At 47.1% G+C, this 19436-nt stretch overlaps 1 protein-coding gene across 1 annotated transcript in view; it reads left to right on the top strand.

The window, feature by feature from the left end:
* Nucleotides 1-4083: 4083 nt before the first annotated feature.
* The window catches only part of PANK4 (pantothenate kinase 4 (inactive)), an 18336-nt gene continuing 2983 nt past the window's right edge, over nt 4084-19436 (top strand). The window contains exons 1-15 of the mRNA XM_036396177.2: nt 4084-4233; nt 6784-6866; nt 7341-7549; nt 8947-9130; nt 9655-9747; nt 10869-11022; nt 11680-11861; nt 13240-13321; nt 14425-14525; nt 15150-15305; nt 16127-16239; nt 16719-16806; nt 18014-18165; nt 18583-18638; nt 19113-19162. Coding sequence (XP_036252070.1) covers nt 4116-4233; nt 6784-6866; nt 7341-7549; nt 8947-9130; nt 9655-9747; nt 10869-11022; nt 11680-11861; nt 13240-13321; nt 14425-14525; nt 15150-15305; nt 16127-16239; nt 16719-16806; nt 18014-18165; nt 18583-18638; nt 19113-19162 — 1821 coding nt within the window. The 5' untranslated portion in view covers nt 4084-4115. The remainder of the gene's footprint in view (nt 4234-6783; nt 6867-7340; nt 7550-8946; nt 9131-9654; nt 9748-10868; nt 11023-11679; nt 11862-13239; nt 13322-14424; nt 14526-15149; nt 15306-16126; nt 16240-16718; nt 16807-18013; nt 18166-18582; nt 18639-19112; nt 19163-19436) is intronic.

The raw sequence follows: 19436 nt of genomic DNA, 5'->3' as shown, positions 1-19436 counted from the left end.
TGGGACACTTTGCTATCCAGCTATCCATGGACACAGGTTTGGCCAGGGGAGGGATGCTCTGATTAAATCAGAGATTTCCTGCCTGATTTTGAAAGGCAGACACAAGAAATAAGCAGGGTTCTCATCAATGTTGTAAGAAACAGGTGTTCAAAAACGGCATGAGGCCTGAGAGATCCTGACCACGACTGGGTTTGTACTGGGTTGTGCTGGAAGGGGGCAGCAGACCTGAGCTGGCAGCTTAAAACAGCCTGGAAAAAAAAAAAAATAAATCAATATTGCTGCAAGGCAGCTCCAATCCAGCATCCTGCCTGCTCCTTTCTCCCTCATTACAGAGAAATCCCAAAACTGAGCAGAGTGCCAAGAGGGCCTCACACCTGTGGAACAACCTGAAAATGGGATAATATAGCAAAATAATGGTCAGGAATTGACTTCTCGCTCCCTCTCAGATGTCTGTAAATGGGAAATATATTTAGGTGGAGGCTCAGGAACAGTGAGGCATTTACAAAGTGGCATGAAATTAAACAGGACGTGTTTGGGAAAGACATCACAATCACCACATGTCTGCCGTAGGAAAGCCCAGATTAGCCAAACAAAAGCAAGGAAGAGCTCTGGGTATAACTTACAGAGGGACTTTCCACAATACAGAGGAAAATATTCCAAGCTAACTGTTTGAAGGGCTCTCCCCTCGATTTTAGCCTGAAAATTATCTGGTACTGTATTCATCTAAGCACGGTTTAATGTCAATGAAACGGTTTAGTCCCTCTAACTCTGCGTTTTTCCCTTTTCAACCTCTCTTTGGGGCGCAGAGCATTATCTCTTCCTGGGATCAGTCTTCTGTGCTTCATTTCAAGCCAGCCTGGGAAAAGGCAGCACATTGAGATGTCGAAGTTCCCAACATCAGGCAGAAGCCGGATGATAAAGACGGGCAACGCTTTCCCACGTTCCCTGCCCAGAGCCGCGATGCCAAACCCTATTGTGTCCCTCACTCCCCGGCCCACCTGCTCCTTTGGGAGCGGGGTATTATCCCCAGGCAATTCACAGTCAATTTGCCATGCTGTAATGGATGCTGTCCCATTGTCCCGGGCACGCACGGATTGGCTGGAGACTGTGGGAAACTGCGACTCGCTCCGGACCCAGACTTTGGTAATGCGGCTCCTGTGTATAAATAGGGCAGATCCCGGCTGCTTTCCCCACTCCGAGCCGGGAGCAGCCCCTGGGATAACGCTGCTCTGTCCCTGGACATCTGCCCTAAGCCAGGACAGCATCCCATGGCCCGGAGGGGAGCGCAGGGTGAGTACCTGGGAAGGGAAGGGCCGCACCTGTCCGGGGCTGGGAGCTGGGGAGGGGGAGCCTCGCTGCTCACCTGCCCTCACCTTCCTCACCTTCCCTTCTGTGTTACAGCTCGGCAACCCCGGGTGGGATTTACAGCAGCTGGAGCTGTCTGGAGAAGGGATTTCAGAGGGACCAGCCCAGCTCTGAGCGGGGGAAAGGAGAAATCCTTGGGGGGATTGCTGTGAGCGAGCCGGGATACGGGTGAGTGCTGCCCATCCCATTCCCCACCCCACTGATCCCATCCCATCCCATCCCATCAATCCCATCCCATCCCATCCCATCCCATCCCATCCCATCCCATCAATCCCATCCCATCCCATCCCATCCCATCCCATCCCATCCCATCCCATCCCATCCCATTGATCCCATCCTGTCCCACTGATCCCATCCCATCAATCCCATCCCAATGATCCCATCCAATCCCATCCCATCAATCCGATCCCATCCAATCCCATTGACCCCATCCTATCCCACTGATACCATCCCATCGATCCCATCCCATCCCACCAATCCCATCCCACTGATCCCATCCCACTGATCCCATCCCACTGATCCCATCCCATCCCCTATCCCTCTCGCTGCCTTTTCCTTTGGAAAAACCGTCTCCCTGTGTAACACTTTTCCCCTCTCCCTCCCTTGCAGCCCCTGCCAGGAGCCCTCAGCAGGATGATCCTGACGGGCTCCTCTGCAATTCCCGTCCCTCCATCCCACGGGGAAGCTGAGCTGCCACTCCTGGAGCTCACAGGTGGCACCTGGGGACCCTGCTGCTTCCTCCACACCCACCTCCAGCACCGAGGAGACGCCACGGCCTCGGGAGGCACCGGCATTTCCCAATCCTGTGATTTTTGGACTTTTCCCGTATTCCAGAGGAGCCCATGGCTTGGCTGTACAAGTCGCCCCCGCTCCTCTCACGAGTAGGGAAGAATGTTTCCCCTTTTTTTGAGCAGGTCGTTGCTCCGCACGGGTGCGAGCTCCCCTTCTCCCTGAAGGAGCACAGCCATCCCACCGCGTGGAGAGAAAGTTGTTCTGAGGGAATGAATGTGAGCTGGATCCTCCTGCTGGGAGGGCTTGGCTGTTCTCAGCCTCTGTGAGGTAGTCCTTGTACCTCTGCTGGGAAAGCTGTAACCCCTGGGATGGTCAGAATTCCCAATTTTCCTCTTTCCTTTTCCTCCCAGGGCATCCGCACCTGGAATGTGTCTCACTGTGACACATTTGGGAATCTGGCCTTCCCACGGTGCCACGAGGGGTTCTATAATATTTATAATCTGTAATATTTATAATTGGTAATATTTATAATCTATAATATTTATAATCAATATTTATAGTGCGTACTAAGCACGCTCTGAGAATGGTCAAACCATATCCCAAACTGTGTAGAGGAAATTCCTCGGGATGTCTTGCTCACGAGCCAGGGCTGTTTGTGAGGTTCAGGATGCATGTGTGCCTTTTGTAAAGGCAGGAGCTCGTTTTTGTGTCCTTATAGGACCAAAAGTTACAGCTGTGCTGTCCACTGTAAAAGAAATATTTATCTAAGTCTTTCATGAAAGGCAGATGTATAAATTATATTTAATTTTTGGTACCTTTTTGCCAAGGGAAAATGGGAATTTGTTACTGTCCTTGGAGGATGTTATGATGTGTTCTGTGCAAGCTGCACCGATGTATGACCTGTGCCAGAGTTGTCTTGAACATCAGAAGTTGCAGAAACTTTTAAAGGTCAAAAATAAATAAAAATCTGCTTAATCAATCCAAAGTCTTTTTTTTTAAGTAGTTTTTACAGCTGGTTTCCCTGTGGTCAACTGGCATGAGACAGATTCCAGAGAAAGCAGAGATATTCAGATTTAACACCGAATTTCCCATCGGGACCTCTGCAATGCTGTTTTCCACAGCTCGGGAATATCAAACCCCAGCTCTCTCAATGTGAGACAAAAATAACAGCACGCCCGAGCAGCCAATTCTCTGGGAATTCAGAGCCAAGAAAGGTCACTGCAAGGGTGAAAAAAATCATGGAATGGTTTGGTTGGGAGGGACCTTAAATATCACTTAATTCCGACCCCTTGTGACAGGCAGGGACACCAAACAGAGGAAGCACTTTTAATTTATTTAAATAAAGTTTTCCAAGGCGCAAATTCACATTCCTGGGGATTCGTCCGGGTCACAAATCACTTGGAAACACGTGAGGGGTTAAAATTAGGGGGTTTGGCTACAGAGGACACGCGTGGGGCTGCTCAGTGGGTGTGTGGCTGTATCGGTGTCCTGGACCCCCGTGAGCTAACGGGGATCCCCCTGCTCCCCCCGGGGGTCTCTCTGCCCATTCCCCTCCACGTTTCACCGGGGGTCTCTCTCCCCGTCACCCCCAATTTTCTTCCCCAGGCTCTCATCGACCCCACCAAGGGTCTGTCCTTGTCCCCTCCCGAGCTCTCTGCCCTGGGGTCTCTCCTCGTCCCCGCCCTGGGGTCTCCCTTCAATATCCCCCGGGGGTCTCTCCGCCCTTTTCCCCACAGTTTTCCCCGGGGATCTCTCTGCCCTCCCCAGGGGTTTCTCTCCAATTTACCCCTCGGGGTCTCACCGACCCCTCCCCGGTATTCCCCCCCCGGTTCCCCGTCGCGGTTTTTCCGCCCCTTCACCGCGAAGTCCCTCAAGCCCCGCCCCCACGCTAGTGGGCGGGGCCAGCGCGCTCTCCCCGCCTGATTCCCCGCGCCTCCTCTCGTTCGCATGCAGATTTATGCGCATACATTTGCATGCCGATGAGGCCGGGGTGAGGGAGGGAGTGGGTCGCGTTCAAAATGGCGGAACGGGGCGGGCGCGGCAGCGGTCACGGCAGCCTGGACAAGAGTATCACCCTCCCGCCCGACGAGATCTTCCGCAACCTGGAGAACGCCAAGCGCTTCGCCATAGACATCGGTAACCGGGCGGGGGAGGCCTGCGGGGAGGGGGCGGCGGCGGGGAACGGGCGGCAGCTCCAGCCCCGCCGAGGGGGCCCGCGGGGGGCCGGGCCGGGCGTGCGCGGGGCGCGCTGGGAAGTGTAGTCCCCCACGAAACGCGGGCCAGCGCGGGTGAGTGCGGGCTCACTACAGCTCCCAGCGGGTTGCGTGATATGGGGGGTGGCACGGGGCACGACGGGAGTTGTAGTCCCGCCGCCGGGTGCCGGCGCGGCCCTAGCGAGGAGCGGCACTACAAGTCCCGGTGGGCCCCGCGTGGGTAACGGGCCGCGGGGAGCAGGGCGGGGTGGCCCGGTCGGGGCTGCCCTTGGCGGCCAAGGGGGGACAGGGGAGAGCCCGGCAGGCTCGGCCGGGGGGCGGCGGAGCTGGGGAACATCGGCTGCACCCCCTCAGAGCGCACCGGGCCTTGCCCCAGTGCGCCAGGCCCGAGTGCGAAGCCCCTCGGCCGGCCCAGGCCGCGGCCCGCGGGATGCTGCGGGCGCTCCTCCTGCTCCCAAACCGGCCTGGAAGAAGCAAAAAGGGCCGGGGACGGCGGCTGTGGCACTGCCCGGGCAGGGCAGGGCGGATGCGGGGCTTGCCGTGTGCCGGGGTCTGTCACTGCTGCCTCAGTCACCCCCAAAACCACCCGCTGCCCTGTGCGTACACCCCAGCAGCCGACACTGGCGATTTTCCCGGGGGACAGAGTGACACACGGGACAGGGTGACACTCGGCAGGGTGACAGCCGGGAACTGTGCAGGGACAGGCTGAGCTTCTTCCCAGTTCCTTCGTGCAGGGATCAGCAGTGGTTCTGTGGACACCCACTAAGCCACAAGTGCCGTTTCAGACATTTCCCTTCCCTTTTACGGTCTCGGGATCAGCGGAACTTTTTAGGAGAAAAGCCAGGGAAAAGAAAAGCAAGCTGTTACTGGTCAGGTGAACACTGCTCTGTGTGCTGGGGACTCAGGGAGAGTGGGAACAAAACCTGCACCATAATAGAAAATGTTGTCGTGTCACTTCAGCCCCTCGGGAGCTGCTGGTTCCACGCCTGTGAAAATAACAGCTGGAGCTGGCCCTTTGTGCGGGTCAGCTCGGAATTAGAGTCCTGGGATTAGTTATAAAACCTAGTTACATGTCTCAGCTGGTGTTCTGAATGGATTTAAGTCTTTAAAAACTGGGAGAGCAAGGGGATAATGCACAAAGCCATGGCTCTGCATCCCGTGGGTCTGCTGGTGAATTCCTGCAGCACCTGTGTCATTGTTGGTGTAAAGAATGTGACATTCCAGCACTGAGCCTCAGCTTGGAGCCGTGGAGGGAAACTTTCCCATAAAAACTGCAAGCCCTCACCTTTTAGCAGAACAGACCGTGGGTTTTGTTTACCAGAAACTTCAAAGCACTGCCTGGGACACTGAAATCAGATCCAAGGTCAGGGAAGCTTTATTGCTTTAGTTACTGTAGGTGTCTGTCCATGGTCACTCTACGTTGACCTCACTTAAATTTTCCTGGAGTAAACTGCCTGTTTTTCTCCTACAGGTTGCAAATATTTTCCTAGCAAAAATGTTTGAGCATTGTGGAAGAGCTGACAGTATCTTTCACCTCTGCTGCTTCATTTCTTGGTTTTTATTAGGCAGCAGAGTGCAGTGCCACTGAATTTAGCCATTATTTAGGATCTAACATTGCCAGGTTTTTATTTACTTTCAGGACTTTAATGTCCTGACTTTAACCAGTAGTGGATCACAGTTACCCTCAGACCTGGAGCACTGTGCTGGAAAACATTGAAGTTATTCAGTGTAACCCCAGAAATCCACTTTTGCAGGTCAGATGCAAAGACAGGGCAAGGGGTTGAATTCTTTTTCAAGGGGAGAGTTGAAAGTTTTATTGCCATGAGCAGACTGGAGGCCTGAAGGGGGTGACGAGGCTGCTCTGCTCAGACTTGCACATTGCTAACATCTCCACTTTTGTGTGCTTGAGAAACAGCACTCTGAGCATTCTTTACCCCAAAGCCAAGACCAGTCTTGCAAAATAATTACTCAGTACAGAGGGTCATTTTCTAAACCATGAGTTTGCAGGCTTGTCCCTAAAAGCAGGGTGAGAATATTATTAAGTGTTGCTGCTGGAGCACTCTGGCACATGGGGGGCATTGCTCAGTGGGGGCAAACCAGCTGAGAAAATCCTGGTGCGGTTTTGGGGGGTTTCATAAAGTTCCCAAACAATTTGAATGACAGCAGTACATGTACTGGCCTGGCTGATTAAGAATTTCCACTGCTCATCTTCATCCCACATCAGTCAGGCACAAATTGAATTTATGGAGCTTTTCCCTCCTGTGATGCTCTGGGGGTTAACCAGGCCAAGAAGTTCCTCAACAAAAAATTCTTTCTGCAAGGATTCTTTCAAAGGATTCTTTCTGCAATCCCATTAATTTTCTCTGGCTTTACCTGAGGAAACCTGGAGAACCAAGAGCTGACATCAACACAAGTTCTATTGTTTGCTCCAAGGTGAGGCATTAATCATAACTTGTCATCTCTTTATGAACAGGTGGTTCATTAACCAAGCTGGCTTATTACTCAACTGTACAGCACAAAGTGGCAAGAGTGAGATCCTTTGATCATTCTGGAAAGGTGAGAATTCCATCAGGGATCAGCTGCATGGGATTGACTCACAGGAGTGAGGTTCTGGACTGGCTAGAACAGAAATTATTGTATCCAAACACATCTAATAACTTGTTTATATAAACCTTTTTGGGAAGTGTTTGTATTGCCAGGTACTATTTGTATTTATTTTTATTATTTATATTTATTTATTAAAATATTTATTTTCCAGACAGTAAGCGTGGTACTTTTGTAAAAAATCCCTGCTCCTGTGCAGACATAAGTTTCCTCATGCAGAGGGATTTCCTGCACATGGGAGAATTGATTATCTCAGCTTAAGGAGAATTAAGAGCTGTGAAACTCTGTTCTTCTTTGACACAGCTTGAGGTGTTGTGTTTAATGGCATTAACACAGTTTCAAGGGCAAGAAAAGCACAAGTATTGATGTTCAGGAGTTCAGTGTTTAACCTTGATGTTCTCTAAGAAATCCTTTTCTCTTTTAAAGGACATAGACAATGAACCTTTGTATGAAATATCTGTTCAGGAGGAGATTACAGCTCGACTTCACTTCATTAAATTTGAAAACACTTACATTGAAACCTGCCTAGATTTCATCAAAGACCATCTTGTCAATACAGAGACAAAAGTCATCAAAGCCACAGGTGGTGGTGCCTATAAATTCAAAGACCTTATTGAGAAGAAGCTGGGGTTGAAGTAAGTGGAACTGCTTTTTCTTCTGTAAAGAATGAACTTACACCTACTCCAAAAGCTTTTGTCATTTTCCTGGGCATGCTCAGAGGTAATTCATGTGACAGTCATTTATTGTACAGCTCCTACCTAAACTTCATGCAAAGGCTTGCAGCAGAACAAAAGGCAGCCCCGTGAATTTACAGGCTCATAAATTTCCTGCTCAAGCACCATTATCAAACATCAAATACTGAAAAGTTGACACTGAAACCTGCCTAGATGTCATCAAAGGCCATCTTATCAATACAGAGACAAAAGCCATCAAAGCCACACAGGGTGGTGCCTATAAATTCACACTTTCTGTGCTGTAAGTGTAGGAAAACATTCATTTACCCCAATATTAAACATCACTGGGGAGAGCTTCAAGGCACCTCTCCTGCTGTGATCTGTGTAGGAGATTCCTCACCCCCTGAGGGCCTGTACTCATCTTTTAGATTGTCTTTGCAAATCACTTATTTCTCCTGATAAGCTGGGCTCTGTTATCTCTATTTCACACCAGCCACTTTTAGTACCTTATTGGCTGTTACTAAAGATCAACTGATCAAGATAAGGAGGCACTTTCCCTTCTTATCTCATGTGGTGCACCTGGTTTAAGTTTTTATTTGGTTCTCACATACTCTGTTTTTCTCCACCATGGAACACACAAATTATTCTGTAGCACTTCAGATGAGCTTGTGCCTTGTGTTTCCAACAAGCCTCAGGATATATCCTGTAGGAATTTCCATAAATCAGTAACAGCACAGAGACACAGAAGTTCACAGAAGTCAGTGTGTGTTAGCTGATTTATCAATCATCTTCTCCAAGTTTTGGATCACATTCCCAGACTCCACACTGGGGATACCCTGTTGTGAATCCTGCTGCTCTTGTGAGAAGTCTGTGTTTGCTAATCCCACTTGTAGGCTCCTCCCAGCCCCTTGAATCTGTCATAAACAAGTGCTGAGATGTTGAGGGGGCCTTTTGTGCTTTATTAGGAGGCAGGGGACGAGCAACAGACAATTATTCCATGTTGGGAAATTGTTTTTTTGAGGTTAATTTCCAGCTAAGCCTCCTGACCTACTTTATGGCAGGGGTGCACAGCCCATGAAAGGAGCAGGGCAGGAAAAGAGCAGTGTAAACAAGCAAACAGGATTATTTTTAATGACAACATGATTAAAGTTACTGTGTAACAGAACTCCAGCCTGGACTCCTGGCACAGGAGGGGAGCACCAGGCCATGTGCAGATGGAGGTTTCATGTTTCCAGGGAGCTGGGCTTGTGCCAGCTGCTGTGAAAACTCCCCTCTGCAAAATCTGTGCAAACTCCAAAATCAAACTGCCTTATCAGGAGGGCCGGCACATTTGTTTAAGGCTTTTTCCTCCCCCTCAGGGTTGATAAGGAAGATGTAATGACCTGCCTAATTAAGGGGTGCAACTTTGTGCTGAGGAACATCCCCCACGAGGTGTTTGCTTACCAGAAGGATTCAGACACAGAATTCCGGTTCCAGACCAACCACCCCAACATTTTCCCTTATTTGCTGGTGAACATTGGCTCAGGGGTCTCCATAGTGAAGGTGAGTGGTGGCCAAAATGCTCTGCTGGAGATTTGATGAAGGTGATCTGAAACCTCTCCCTGGTTCAGATTTGTACTTGCTCCTGGGTAGTGCAAGGTTTAAAAAGAAAATTGTGCTTTTTTTAAAGTTTATTGGTTTATTTCTATTAATTGCAGAGTTATGAATGTTCTTCTATTCACTAATTTTTTTAAATTACATTTAATTTCATGTTTAGAGAAGTGATTACCCAATGAGGACAAAGGCTGTCAGATCAAAGTGATTTTTTTGTTTGTTTTGTTACACTGTTGAAGAGACCAAGTTTAATGTCTATATTTAGCATTATTTGCTAAGAATTAAATACAAAGATTTCCAAAACTGCTTGTGGTGGATGTGCAATGTGCCCTTCTCACCTGCCACTTCCACAGTGGAAGGATTCCATCTCCACTGATTCCACTCCTCCAAAACCCTGCACACTCTGACATTTAAATCTGTGTTCAACATTATAAAAGGACTTTCTAAATAAATCTGCCCTGTTTGACTCACAGGTAGAATCAGAAGACAAATTTGAATGGATTGGGGGCAGCTCAATTGGAGGTGGAACCTTCTGGGGTCTGGGAGCTCTGCTCACCAAAACAAAGGTACCCAAGTGTCTCTTTTAAGGGGGGTGGGATTAAAGTAAATGCTGGGAGGAAGCCTGAAATGTTGGAATGTTAGGTAAGAAGGCTGAGTCCTGCACTTGTGTCCATATTTTTGACACTTCTGATGCATAAAAGGAAGTTTTTAATGAAAAAAAGATACTGGTGGAATATAGGCACAAGAATTAGAAGATGCTTATTGTGACCAAAAGCAATCAAGGACAAGTGATGGACAAGAGCCTCCTCAAAGTAATTTTTTATTCTCTTTTCAACTTAAAATGCCAACCCAGATCCTTCAGTACTATCTGCAGAAGAAAGCAGGGAGCACAGAATTGCTGCAAAATGTCTGGGAGCTGAGAGGAGAAATTTTGCCTCATGGTTGGTTCTTTGGTTGCCAATTCAAATTTAAATCCTGGGCTGACGAACAAGGCCTGACTTAGTCCTGCTCTGACATCATGCTGGGCTTCCCAAAGAGCCACCGTGGCTTAAATGAGTCCTAAATGTCAGCAGTGTAGGAAAAGCTAGAGTTACAAATGCACCAGATCAGAAAATGTCAAAGGGAGGGCACAGCCTGGGCTGGGCTTTTGGTTTGATGCTCCTAAAGAAGAAATCTTAGCACATGACAGTGCCTGCTCTTAATTCTCTCTTGGTTTTATAGAAGAAATTCAAGTTAACAGGGTTATAAATTAAGTATTGGGATAATGGAGCTTGCCTGCAAGTTTAATTTCAGGGACAGTAAAGGCACACTGAGACTTTTTTCTCGAACTTCTCTTTTGTTGTGCTCCAGGAGACAAAATTCTGTTTCCTCTTAGTTCCTATGTTTCTGAATTTCAAGATAAGGGATTCCATGAGGCTTTTGACTGTTTTATATGTGCTGACCCACCCTAATTTTCAGGGGAAATTCAACAAAATATCTGCAGATAAGAAAGAGGTTGATTGTGGTGTTCATCTTTAAAGGCGTTCCACTTGAGATCTGTGTGCTTGATCACTGTGGATACATCCCTGTAATTAGAAGCAGCCTGTCTTTGGCTGGCAGGGTTAATTCTAGGACTGGTTTTGGTCAGTAAAGATGCTGCAGAGCTCTGGCTCAGGTCAGCTGTGGTAACTGTGCTTGTCACCCTCAGAAATTCGATGAATTGCTGCAGCTGGCCTCAAAGGGCCAGCACACCAACGTGGACATGCTGGTGAAGGATGTGTATGGAGGTGCCTACCACACCCTGGGGCTCAGTGGGAACCTCATTGCCAGCAGCTTTGGGAAGTCCACCACAGCAGACAAAGGTACTGGGAGAAAAAAGATCTCCCCAAACATCTCCTCTGGCTCTTGGGAATCAGCTTTATACTTTTTACAAGTAGAGCTGAAAATAATCACCAGCTTCTTTCATGATTTTGTGTTTTGCCTGCACAATATTGATTTAAAATGTTATGCAGTACTGCTTTATAAGCAGACACTTAAATTTTCAGTTTGGGATTGCTTAAGCTGAGGGAAAATTAAAAAATAGCTGTCTGGTTAGCCTGGGGTTAATTCATCCCTGTGGGAAATAGATGTGGCTTTCTGGGCTCCAGAAGGGCCCTTTGGCAGTGATTTATTACAATTTGCACTATCTTAATGAAATAATTGCAGTGCATCTCAGGCCAAGAGGGATGGATGAACCCTCACCCGTGGTTCCTAGAGAGAAGAAATGGATTCCTGCCATCCAGAAGTTTCTTTTCAAGAAATATTTCACATAGGCTTTGAGAGTTGGTTTTTTTAAATCAAATCACACTCCTCCTTGTTAGAAGTACATGTGAGGTTTTTATTTTCTTCTCCACACATCAAGAAAGCTGCTCCAGCCCTGGATTTTTCTTTCCCCAGCTGCAGGTTCAGTTAGAAAAGCAGAGTCCACTGGAGCTTCCTCTCTTTGTGTGTCATTTGCTTTCATCTTCCTTGCCTTCCAGAGTTTTCCAAAGAAGATATGGCCAAAAGTTTGCTCCACATGATCAGCAATGACATTGGCCAGCTGGCCTGCCTCCATGCCAAACTGCACAACCTGGATAAAATTTATTTTGGAGGGTTTTTTATCCGGGGCCACCCCGTCACCATGCGCACAATCACCTACAGCATCAACTTCTTCTCCAAGGTAAGGAAAACACAGGCTTCCCTACAGCAAAGTCCCATTTTAGGTGTTTTTCTAGGCTGTTGGGATACCTTAATAAATGAATGTGCACATGAAGTAAGCTTAGAATGCTGCTCCTTAGGTAGGTAAGGCAGGGATGTGTTGTGGGAGGGGTGAAATTCAATGTGAAATGCCTGGGAGTTGTGTCTGGCCTTTTTTCTCTCTCCCTACCTCCCTCTCTCTCTTTTTATTATTATTTTTTGATTGACAGTCTGTCTTGTAGCTCCAAGTAATGAGTTTCCACTGTGTTCTTAGATAGTCACCATCATTATTCAATTCCTCTTGCTGATTTGCATCTTTCCACCCCCAGGCCATGCAGTGTGGGGTTGTTCTGCTGAGGCACTTGGCATCAGTGTGGTTTTGTTACTAAAGAGAAAATCAAATCTCAAACCAACCAAGCTGAAGTTCTTTGCAGGTTTTGAAGCTGTGGAAAATACTGAAGATTTTTGACTAGGAGAAAGGTCTAATCCACAAGCTTGTTAATGGTTGTTACAGGTAGATTAGTCCTGCACTTTATAGAGTAGATGATACCAATTTTTTCTCATCTCAGTGCTTTATGCAAGAGACTCCTGTGTGCTGCCTTTTCCCCTCTTTATTTCACCACTGTTGTCCCTTTCTGTTCCAAGAAAGCTATTGCAAAACTGCAGCTTTAGGTTGTTGTAAGAGACGCTTTGCCAGGGGTTGAAATCCAGATCTCCCTGTGAGCTGGAGCTGCTGTTTCCCTCAGGGTGAGCTGTTCCCACAGTCACTGCTGAATTCCTTGGAAAAGGCCATGTCTCACCCAGCCTGGGAAAGCTGAGGGGCCCTGCTGTGAGGATGGAGGCTTCTCCTCCCCAGCATTCCTGTATTTGGCATTGATAATTAAATTATTTGGATGGGGGAATGCTTGCCTGTGGGTAATGCCCAGTGTCTGTGTGGTGTTGAAGAGCAGTGCAATAAAATAAACACAAGGAGCAGTGTCCCAAAGGTGTTGTTGGCTGCAGTGGCACACACTCACCTTGGCAATCCCATGCCCTTGCATTTCCAGCCTGTTGAAGCAAGAGGAGTTGAATATTCATGGATTGATGCAGTGGTGTTTTCCAGGGAAGGCCATAGAGCGCACACCACTGGTGCATGGGTGTTTTCCAGCTGTGTGATAACTGGGGAATGATGTGTGTGAGCAATTCCTCCCTGAGCTGCTCCAGAAGCACCATTAAAAGTTGCTGAATGTGTGAGAATGTAGCACAAATGACTATTACCATCTTCTAGTTGTTTCTATTAAATTAAAGTGTGAAACTAGTGACAAAGAAGTGCCTGTTAGCCCTCAGGGACCATCCAATTGCAATGTTTCATATTGTGGCAGGGAGAGGTTCAGGCATTGTTCCTGAGACATGAAGGCTACCTGGGAGCCATTGGGGCATTTTTAAAAGGAGCTGAACAAGACAGTAAGTACAGCACTGCTCTGTTCTGTATATGCTGTGTTCTGAAATGTCAGTGTACTGTCCAAGTTTCTCTTAAGAGGCTGCATGTAAGCTGTTGCCTAAATAAATCCATTTGGCACTAATAAACACAGATGCTGGGCTTTGGTTTTATACGTTCTGGCAGGGACATCTGAATTTCTCACTGGATTTCCTGCTCACCTTTGAGAAGGCAGCAGGACTGGGCTCTTCTCTTCTCTGCACTTCTCCAAAGAGCAGTCACAGCTCTAAATCCAGCTGGAGAAATGTGGGTTTGGAGAACCTCCTCCTCTTTAAGAGGCCACTTCTGAATTCCTTTAATGTACTGAGGAAGACCAGCATCTCCAAACTGTGTTTGTCTGGGAGTGAAAAGCCTCACAGAGGAGACCCTTCTGTCCAGATCCCTTGGATCCAGGGTGCTTTGGTGGAATTCTGCCTATTTGGTTTCCCTTTTCCCCTCTTGGTGTACTGGCAAGGCAGGCAGTACATTGGTTACAGTGGCACAGCCACAGGCTGCTGATGGCACTTAGCTCAGCAAATATCAAATACACCTCCAAAAAATGGATGTGGAATTCTTTTCCTGCCCATTTGATAGAGATGGGCCAGGAACCAGCTACTGAGGAATTAAAGACATTGCTTCTGCAGCATGTACTGTACATCTGAGCTCATTAAACTTTTCTCAAATAAAGCAAATCTGGAAATAACTTCAGTGTTTCTCTGAAGCTTCCATTGTGCTTTGGGAGTTCTATAATACTATTTTGTTAATAGATTTAGAAATAAATGCTCAGTGATAGTGCTTTGGAGGCATGCTGATTAATGACAAGGAAATGGGGTTAAAATAATGATTTTAGAACTTAAATTGTCTCTTGTCTCATTCAGGTTGAAGCTCCTTGGAGCAGGTAATTCATTGAGTGGTTGAAACATCTCTTTTGGGGGTTAGAGGGAAAAATTCTGTTTGCTTTTAAAGACAAGGGGAGCTGGCTTGTGTAGTGCAGCAGCTGCTCAGAGGGATGCTGGCTCTAGACTCACTCACAGGACTATTCTCAGTTTTATTTTCAGATTATGTGTGTCTGTGTCTTTCTCTTTTCTAGATCCAAACCAGTACAGCTGGGGAGAGAATTATGCTGGGAGTTCTGGGCTCATGAGCACATCCCCTGATGTTTCCCCTCTGCAGAGAACACGCAGTGGTACAGTATGTGCTGTCTTTCCTAGCCCTGTGTGTGTTCTCTTAGCAGTCCTGACCTGGACATGGGTGATGATTCTCCTGCTTGCCCTTGAGGCTCCTGCTTCCCAGAGAAGTGCCCAGTCTGGTGTCTGGGGTGGTGTTGTCTCCTGTCCTGTGTGGTGTTGGATGGGATGTTTCAGAAAACAGGCTGGCTGCTACTTTGGCTTGCTCTCCTTCACCAAAGTTGGGGGAATGTTTGTCTCTCAGCTGGATTTTGCTGCAGCTGAAATAGCTCAGAATTTGGAATTTCGTGTTCAGACATCTTTAAGCAGTGTTAATTTGCTTCCTGTGAGAAGAAAAATCCAAGATTGGACAGAAGAGCACAATCCCAGTCATCTCTTAAAGTCACTGACAGTACAGCAATTCTGATTGCACAGTGGATTATTTTCACACTGGATCATTTCTGTCTCTAGGGTGGGCATGGATAAAATAATCCTCAGAGGGAACTGGATTATTTATGATGACCTATAATTGTCTGCAAATCTGTCAGTCTTAACAGTGGCTGGACTTCTGCAGCCCTTGTGCTAATTTAATTCATTGTGAATTAATTTCTGAGTGAGTTCTAATCCATTTCTTTCATTTCTCCCCTAGTTTGACATGCTGGAAATGGACAGATTGGAGAGACCACTTGTTAACCTGCCACTGCTGAAAGACCCTTCCACTTATATCCCAGACACTGTTGACCTCACAGATGATGCCATGGCCAGAAAATACTGGCTCACCTGCTTTGAGGAGGCACTGGATGGGGTAAGTGTCACAGAACAGTCCTGTGTGAGTGACACAGGTATTTGGGAAAGAAATCTTCTGTGGAGCAGAAGCATGTTTGTCCTGGAAAATGTTCCTGCTGTGACACCCCTCTGGAAGTGCAGCCTCTCCTTCCCTGTGACAGAGGCACCTGGCATTGTCCCAGTCCCTTAAGGAAGGGCTTGGTCTCTTTAAAGGCAGAAATGTTCTTTTGTGGTGCTTTTTTTTTTCAGCTCCTGAAAGGTGTTTGCAGAGCATTTCTCTCTTTAATGGCACTTGGACCTCTGTGTACAGAGCTGCAGGCAGGACAGTTACACAACCAAAGGCCACAGATCCTTGGGTTGTTCCTCCTCTGGGAGCAGTCCTGCTGCCTCACAGACACTTTCCCATGGGAAAGGCTCAATTGAACCAGACATAAATTATATTTTTTTCTGCACTGAAGCTGATTCAGGCAGTTCACTGGAGTAAACAAAAAGAGAACACAAGGGGTCGATGTGCACCATTAAATTTCTGCTCCTGCTTCTCCTTTAGCGTATGTGCATTGTTACATTTTTTCCCCTCCTCTAAGTAATTAGAACTTATGCTTAATTTCTGACAGTACAGTCTGGAAAACAAACTTTAACTCTTTTGGGATGAAAAGAGCCATTAAAATTGTTGTTTACTGTTTGGAATGAAGGGAGGCTGGGAGGTGCTGTGTGGGAGGGAGCAGGCACAGAACAGGGAGGCAGATGGAGGGGTTATTGCTCAGACTGAACTTCACATCAATTACGAGGAGGAAGAGTTAATTTGGTAACTCCAAAAGTGTTGCCTCTTTTCTCTGCCAGGTGGCAAAGCGAGCTGCAGCCAGCCAGCCAGACTCTGTGGATGCACAGGAGAGAGCTGAGAAATTCCGCCAGAAATACTGGAATAAGCTCCAGACACTCAGGCAGCAGCCCTTGTAAGTTTTTGTTTTCCCTTTTGGATCACTGGCTGCTTCTTTTGAGCAGTGAATGCCCACCAAAAGCTAACCAGAGCAAACAAAGCCAAGTAGGCTGAAGGCTCAGATGTGCCAAACATCCTCTGCACAGAGATTTTGGATTTCATGTGTTGGAGTTGAGCAGAGAAATTCTATCTTGGCAGAAAAATTGTTATTAAAAATTTGGATGTGGTTATTAAAAATAGCAGCAAGTTAATTCTGGACACTCTCCCTCCCTGTATTTAAATAATCTTATTGTAAATTTAAGATTATTGAATCTACAGTAAATAATCTTAATTGTAGATTCAATAATCTTCTTGTAAAGCCACAGTTTAGCACCTGTGTCTTGCATCTTCAATGCTCATGTGGGAGGCTGTGACTTACAGAGGAAACAGAGGGAAAAAGAACTTTTTCTGTTTGAAGTAATTGATTTGTTTTTTCCCCCTTCTCCCTTTTCAAAGTGCATATGGTACCTTAACAGTCAGAAGTCTCTTGGATACAAGGGAGCACTGTTTGAACGAGTTCAGTTTTCCAGACCCCTATTCCAAGGTGAGTTCAAGACACTTTTCCATCACTCTGTGATGGATGGCTCAGAGGGGAGAGATCAGGAGCCAGTTCCTGCACTGGCTGGGAGCAGAAACAGCACTGGGGAATGGGACATAAACCCCTTCACCTCCACAGGCTCCTGGTGAGCAAAATGATAACCCAAAATATCACCAGCTTCAGTGTCCTGAGAGCCCTGAGAAGCCATCCTGGTGCTCCTGAGCTGTGTGTGGTGGCTGTCACCAGACACTGTCACCAGGCTGACACTGCTCTGATTCTCTCCTTTTGTCACTTGTGAGGTTCTCAGCATTAGGTTGGAAAGGACACAGTTCACAACCTCCTGCTCTCAAAAACATTCATTCCCCCTGTGCAGCTGTTTTCTCTCTGTGTTTTGTTCTGTGACATGAAATGATTGGGGAGAGGAAATTTGAGTCATTATTTCTCAAAAAACAACTTTCTGTATGTCCATTCCTCACCACTTGTTTGTGTGCCATATAAATAACAACAGTGCTAGTGGCTGATCCAAGACTCTTTTCCTGACTGTTGACATATTTCTGCAAAATACAGAGAAAGTTCTCCCTGGCTGCGCTGGCAGGTGCTACCTTCACTCTGAGAAAGGGCTAAAACACAGGGGAGGTGGCTTTTGCTTATGTTTGCTTCTTGTAATTCAGACAAGTTCACTGCCAGGACAAGATTTTGGTACCCAGAATCATTTTAAATTTTCTAAGAGAACTCACCCTGTAACACTGATCTCACTGGAAACAGAGAAGGGGGAAAAAAAACTGAGAGCTGCTGAGAATTTGGGATGATGCAAAAGAGAAAAAAAAAACCCAAACCCTTCAGATTTTGTGGGACTGCTGGTGGTGGTTTCCTGGGGTTGATGCATCATGTTACCACTACAGGGTTTTTGTGTGTCCACTCTCCCATTCCCCACCTTGCTCAAGAGACATTTCCCAATCTGTTCAAGATCTATTGCATCTCTAATTTGCTAAGAAAAGTAATTATTGGGCTATAGATCATATACTCATGACACTTTTTGTGAGAATCCAGGGAAGTTTTTCCATGGTCCTAAGCACACTGACAATAATTGGTTGGTCCATGAGAGGCCATGAGCACAGAGGAGATAGTTAAAAGTGGCCTTGGGAACTGAGACAACCAAAGCTGGGTAAGAAATGTTGGTCTGTGAATCCAATGTTTCCTGTCTGTCTTACAGGTAAAGCAGAAAGAAAATGGAATAGCCTTAAAGTGTTTCCAGAGTGTGATCGAGTCCCTGGACTCCCTGGGCTGGGAGGAGAGGCAGTTTGCACTGGTGAAAGGACTTCTGGCAGGGAATGTCTTTGACTGGGGAGCAAAGGCAGTCTCAGAGTAGGTGTTACATCCTTTACCAGCATCCTTTAAGCTACAGAATGTAAAAAATTCCTCAATTTCTCAAAAGTTCCTCAATCTCCCCATCACCACTGTTACAGCCTGCAGCTGGTTTAAGTCATTACCATTTCATGGTGGTTTGCAGACCCAAAAATGTCTTTTTTACCCTACTGCTTGCAAACATCTGTACATTGCTGAGGCTGTTTTCTTTTAGCATCAGAACTCTGATTTAATGTCCTGATGAGCCTTTTGGTTTTAACATGATTAAAAACTACATTTCCCAGTCCTGGGACCCACAGACAGCCCCAGTACAGGCAGTGCAGTGAAATTGCTGGGCCCCAGCTAAAGAAATGTTTGAATTCCACTGATGTGAGGTGGAGGTGTTGAACTGTGCCCTTTGTCTCTCTCCTGTCCCAGTGTTCTGGAGTCTGAGCCACAGTTTGGGTTTGAAGAAGCCAAGTCAAAGCTCCAAGGTAAGGGGAGATCCCTGCTGGTGGCTGGATGTTAATGAGGGAGTGGAGTGGGGATGTTTGTGGGGTTCTGGCACCCAGATGACAAAAAATCATTAGGGCTTGTTAGGGTTATATAAATGCAGAGTTTGGGTAAGGAATTAAACCTGCAGACTCTCTTTAAACACAGAGATGGTCACTCACTGTTGTGTCCCTGCCAGGGAAGTGTCCTGGGGGGTTCACACCCAGCTCACAGCACTCCTGAGCTGTAGTGTGAAAATTCCACTTCAGGCCTCCTGTCATGGAGCCATTCCCGTAACAGAGAGCTCAGGAACTCTGCCAGCCTACACATTTAACAGTAGAAACCTGAGCTCAAATGTTTCAGTGCTTCAGTGGGTGCAGCATGAGCCTCCTGCTTGTACCATGTGCCGAATGACTGCTGATAAGAGTGAGTGGCTGCTGATAAGAAATGCTGACACTGCTCTGTCTGTGCCACAGAACGTCCCTGGTTGGAAGATTCCTACAGCCAGTGGCTGGAGCGACTGAAGGTACGACCCTGGGTAGCCCTAACCCCACTAATTAACCACCTTAATCATCAAACCACCTTGGTAATTGTGGGGTTTGAACAGAACTCTGTTCAGACAGCCCAAAACAGATCCCAGTAATTCCCCGTAAAGAAAGGAGTGAAGGAATTAGTCTGAAATGTGGTTACTTCCCAAGCTGCTTCCCTGAATTCCCACTGGAGCCCAGCTGCTCCCAGAGCCCTGAATTTAAAACCCTGGGGCCAAATGTAGTGTTTGAGTTGTTCCTCCCCCTGAGTAG

This window comes from Molothrus ater, chromosome 23, assembly GCF_012460135.2.
Source record: "Molothrus ater isolate BHLD 08-10-18 breed brown headed cowbird chromosome 23, BPBGC_Mater_1.1, whole genome shotgun sequence".
Taxonomy (NCBI): domain Eukaryota; kingdom Metazoa; phylum Chordata; class Aves; order Passeriformes; family Icteridae; genus Molothrus; species Molothrus ater.
The sequence above is the reverse complement of the archived record's forward strand: the minus strand, read 5'-3'. Positions and strand labels throughout refer to the sequence as shown.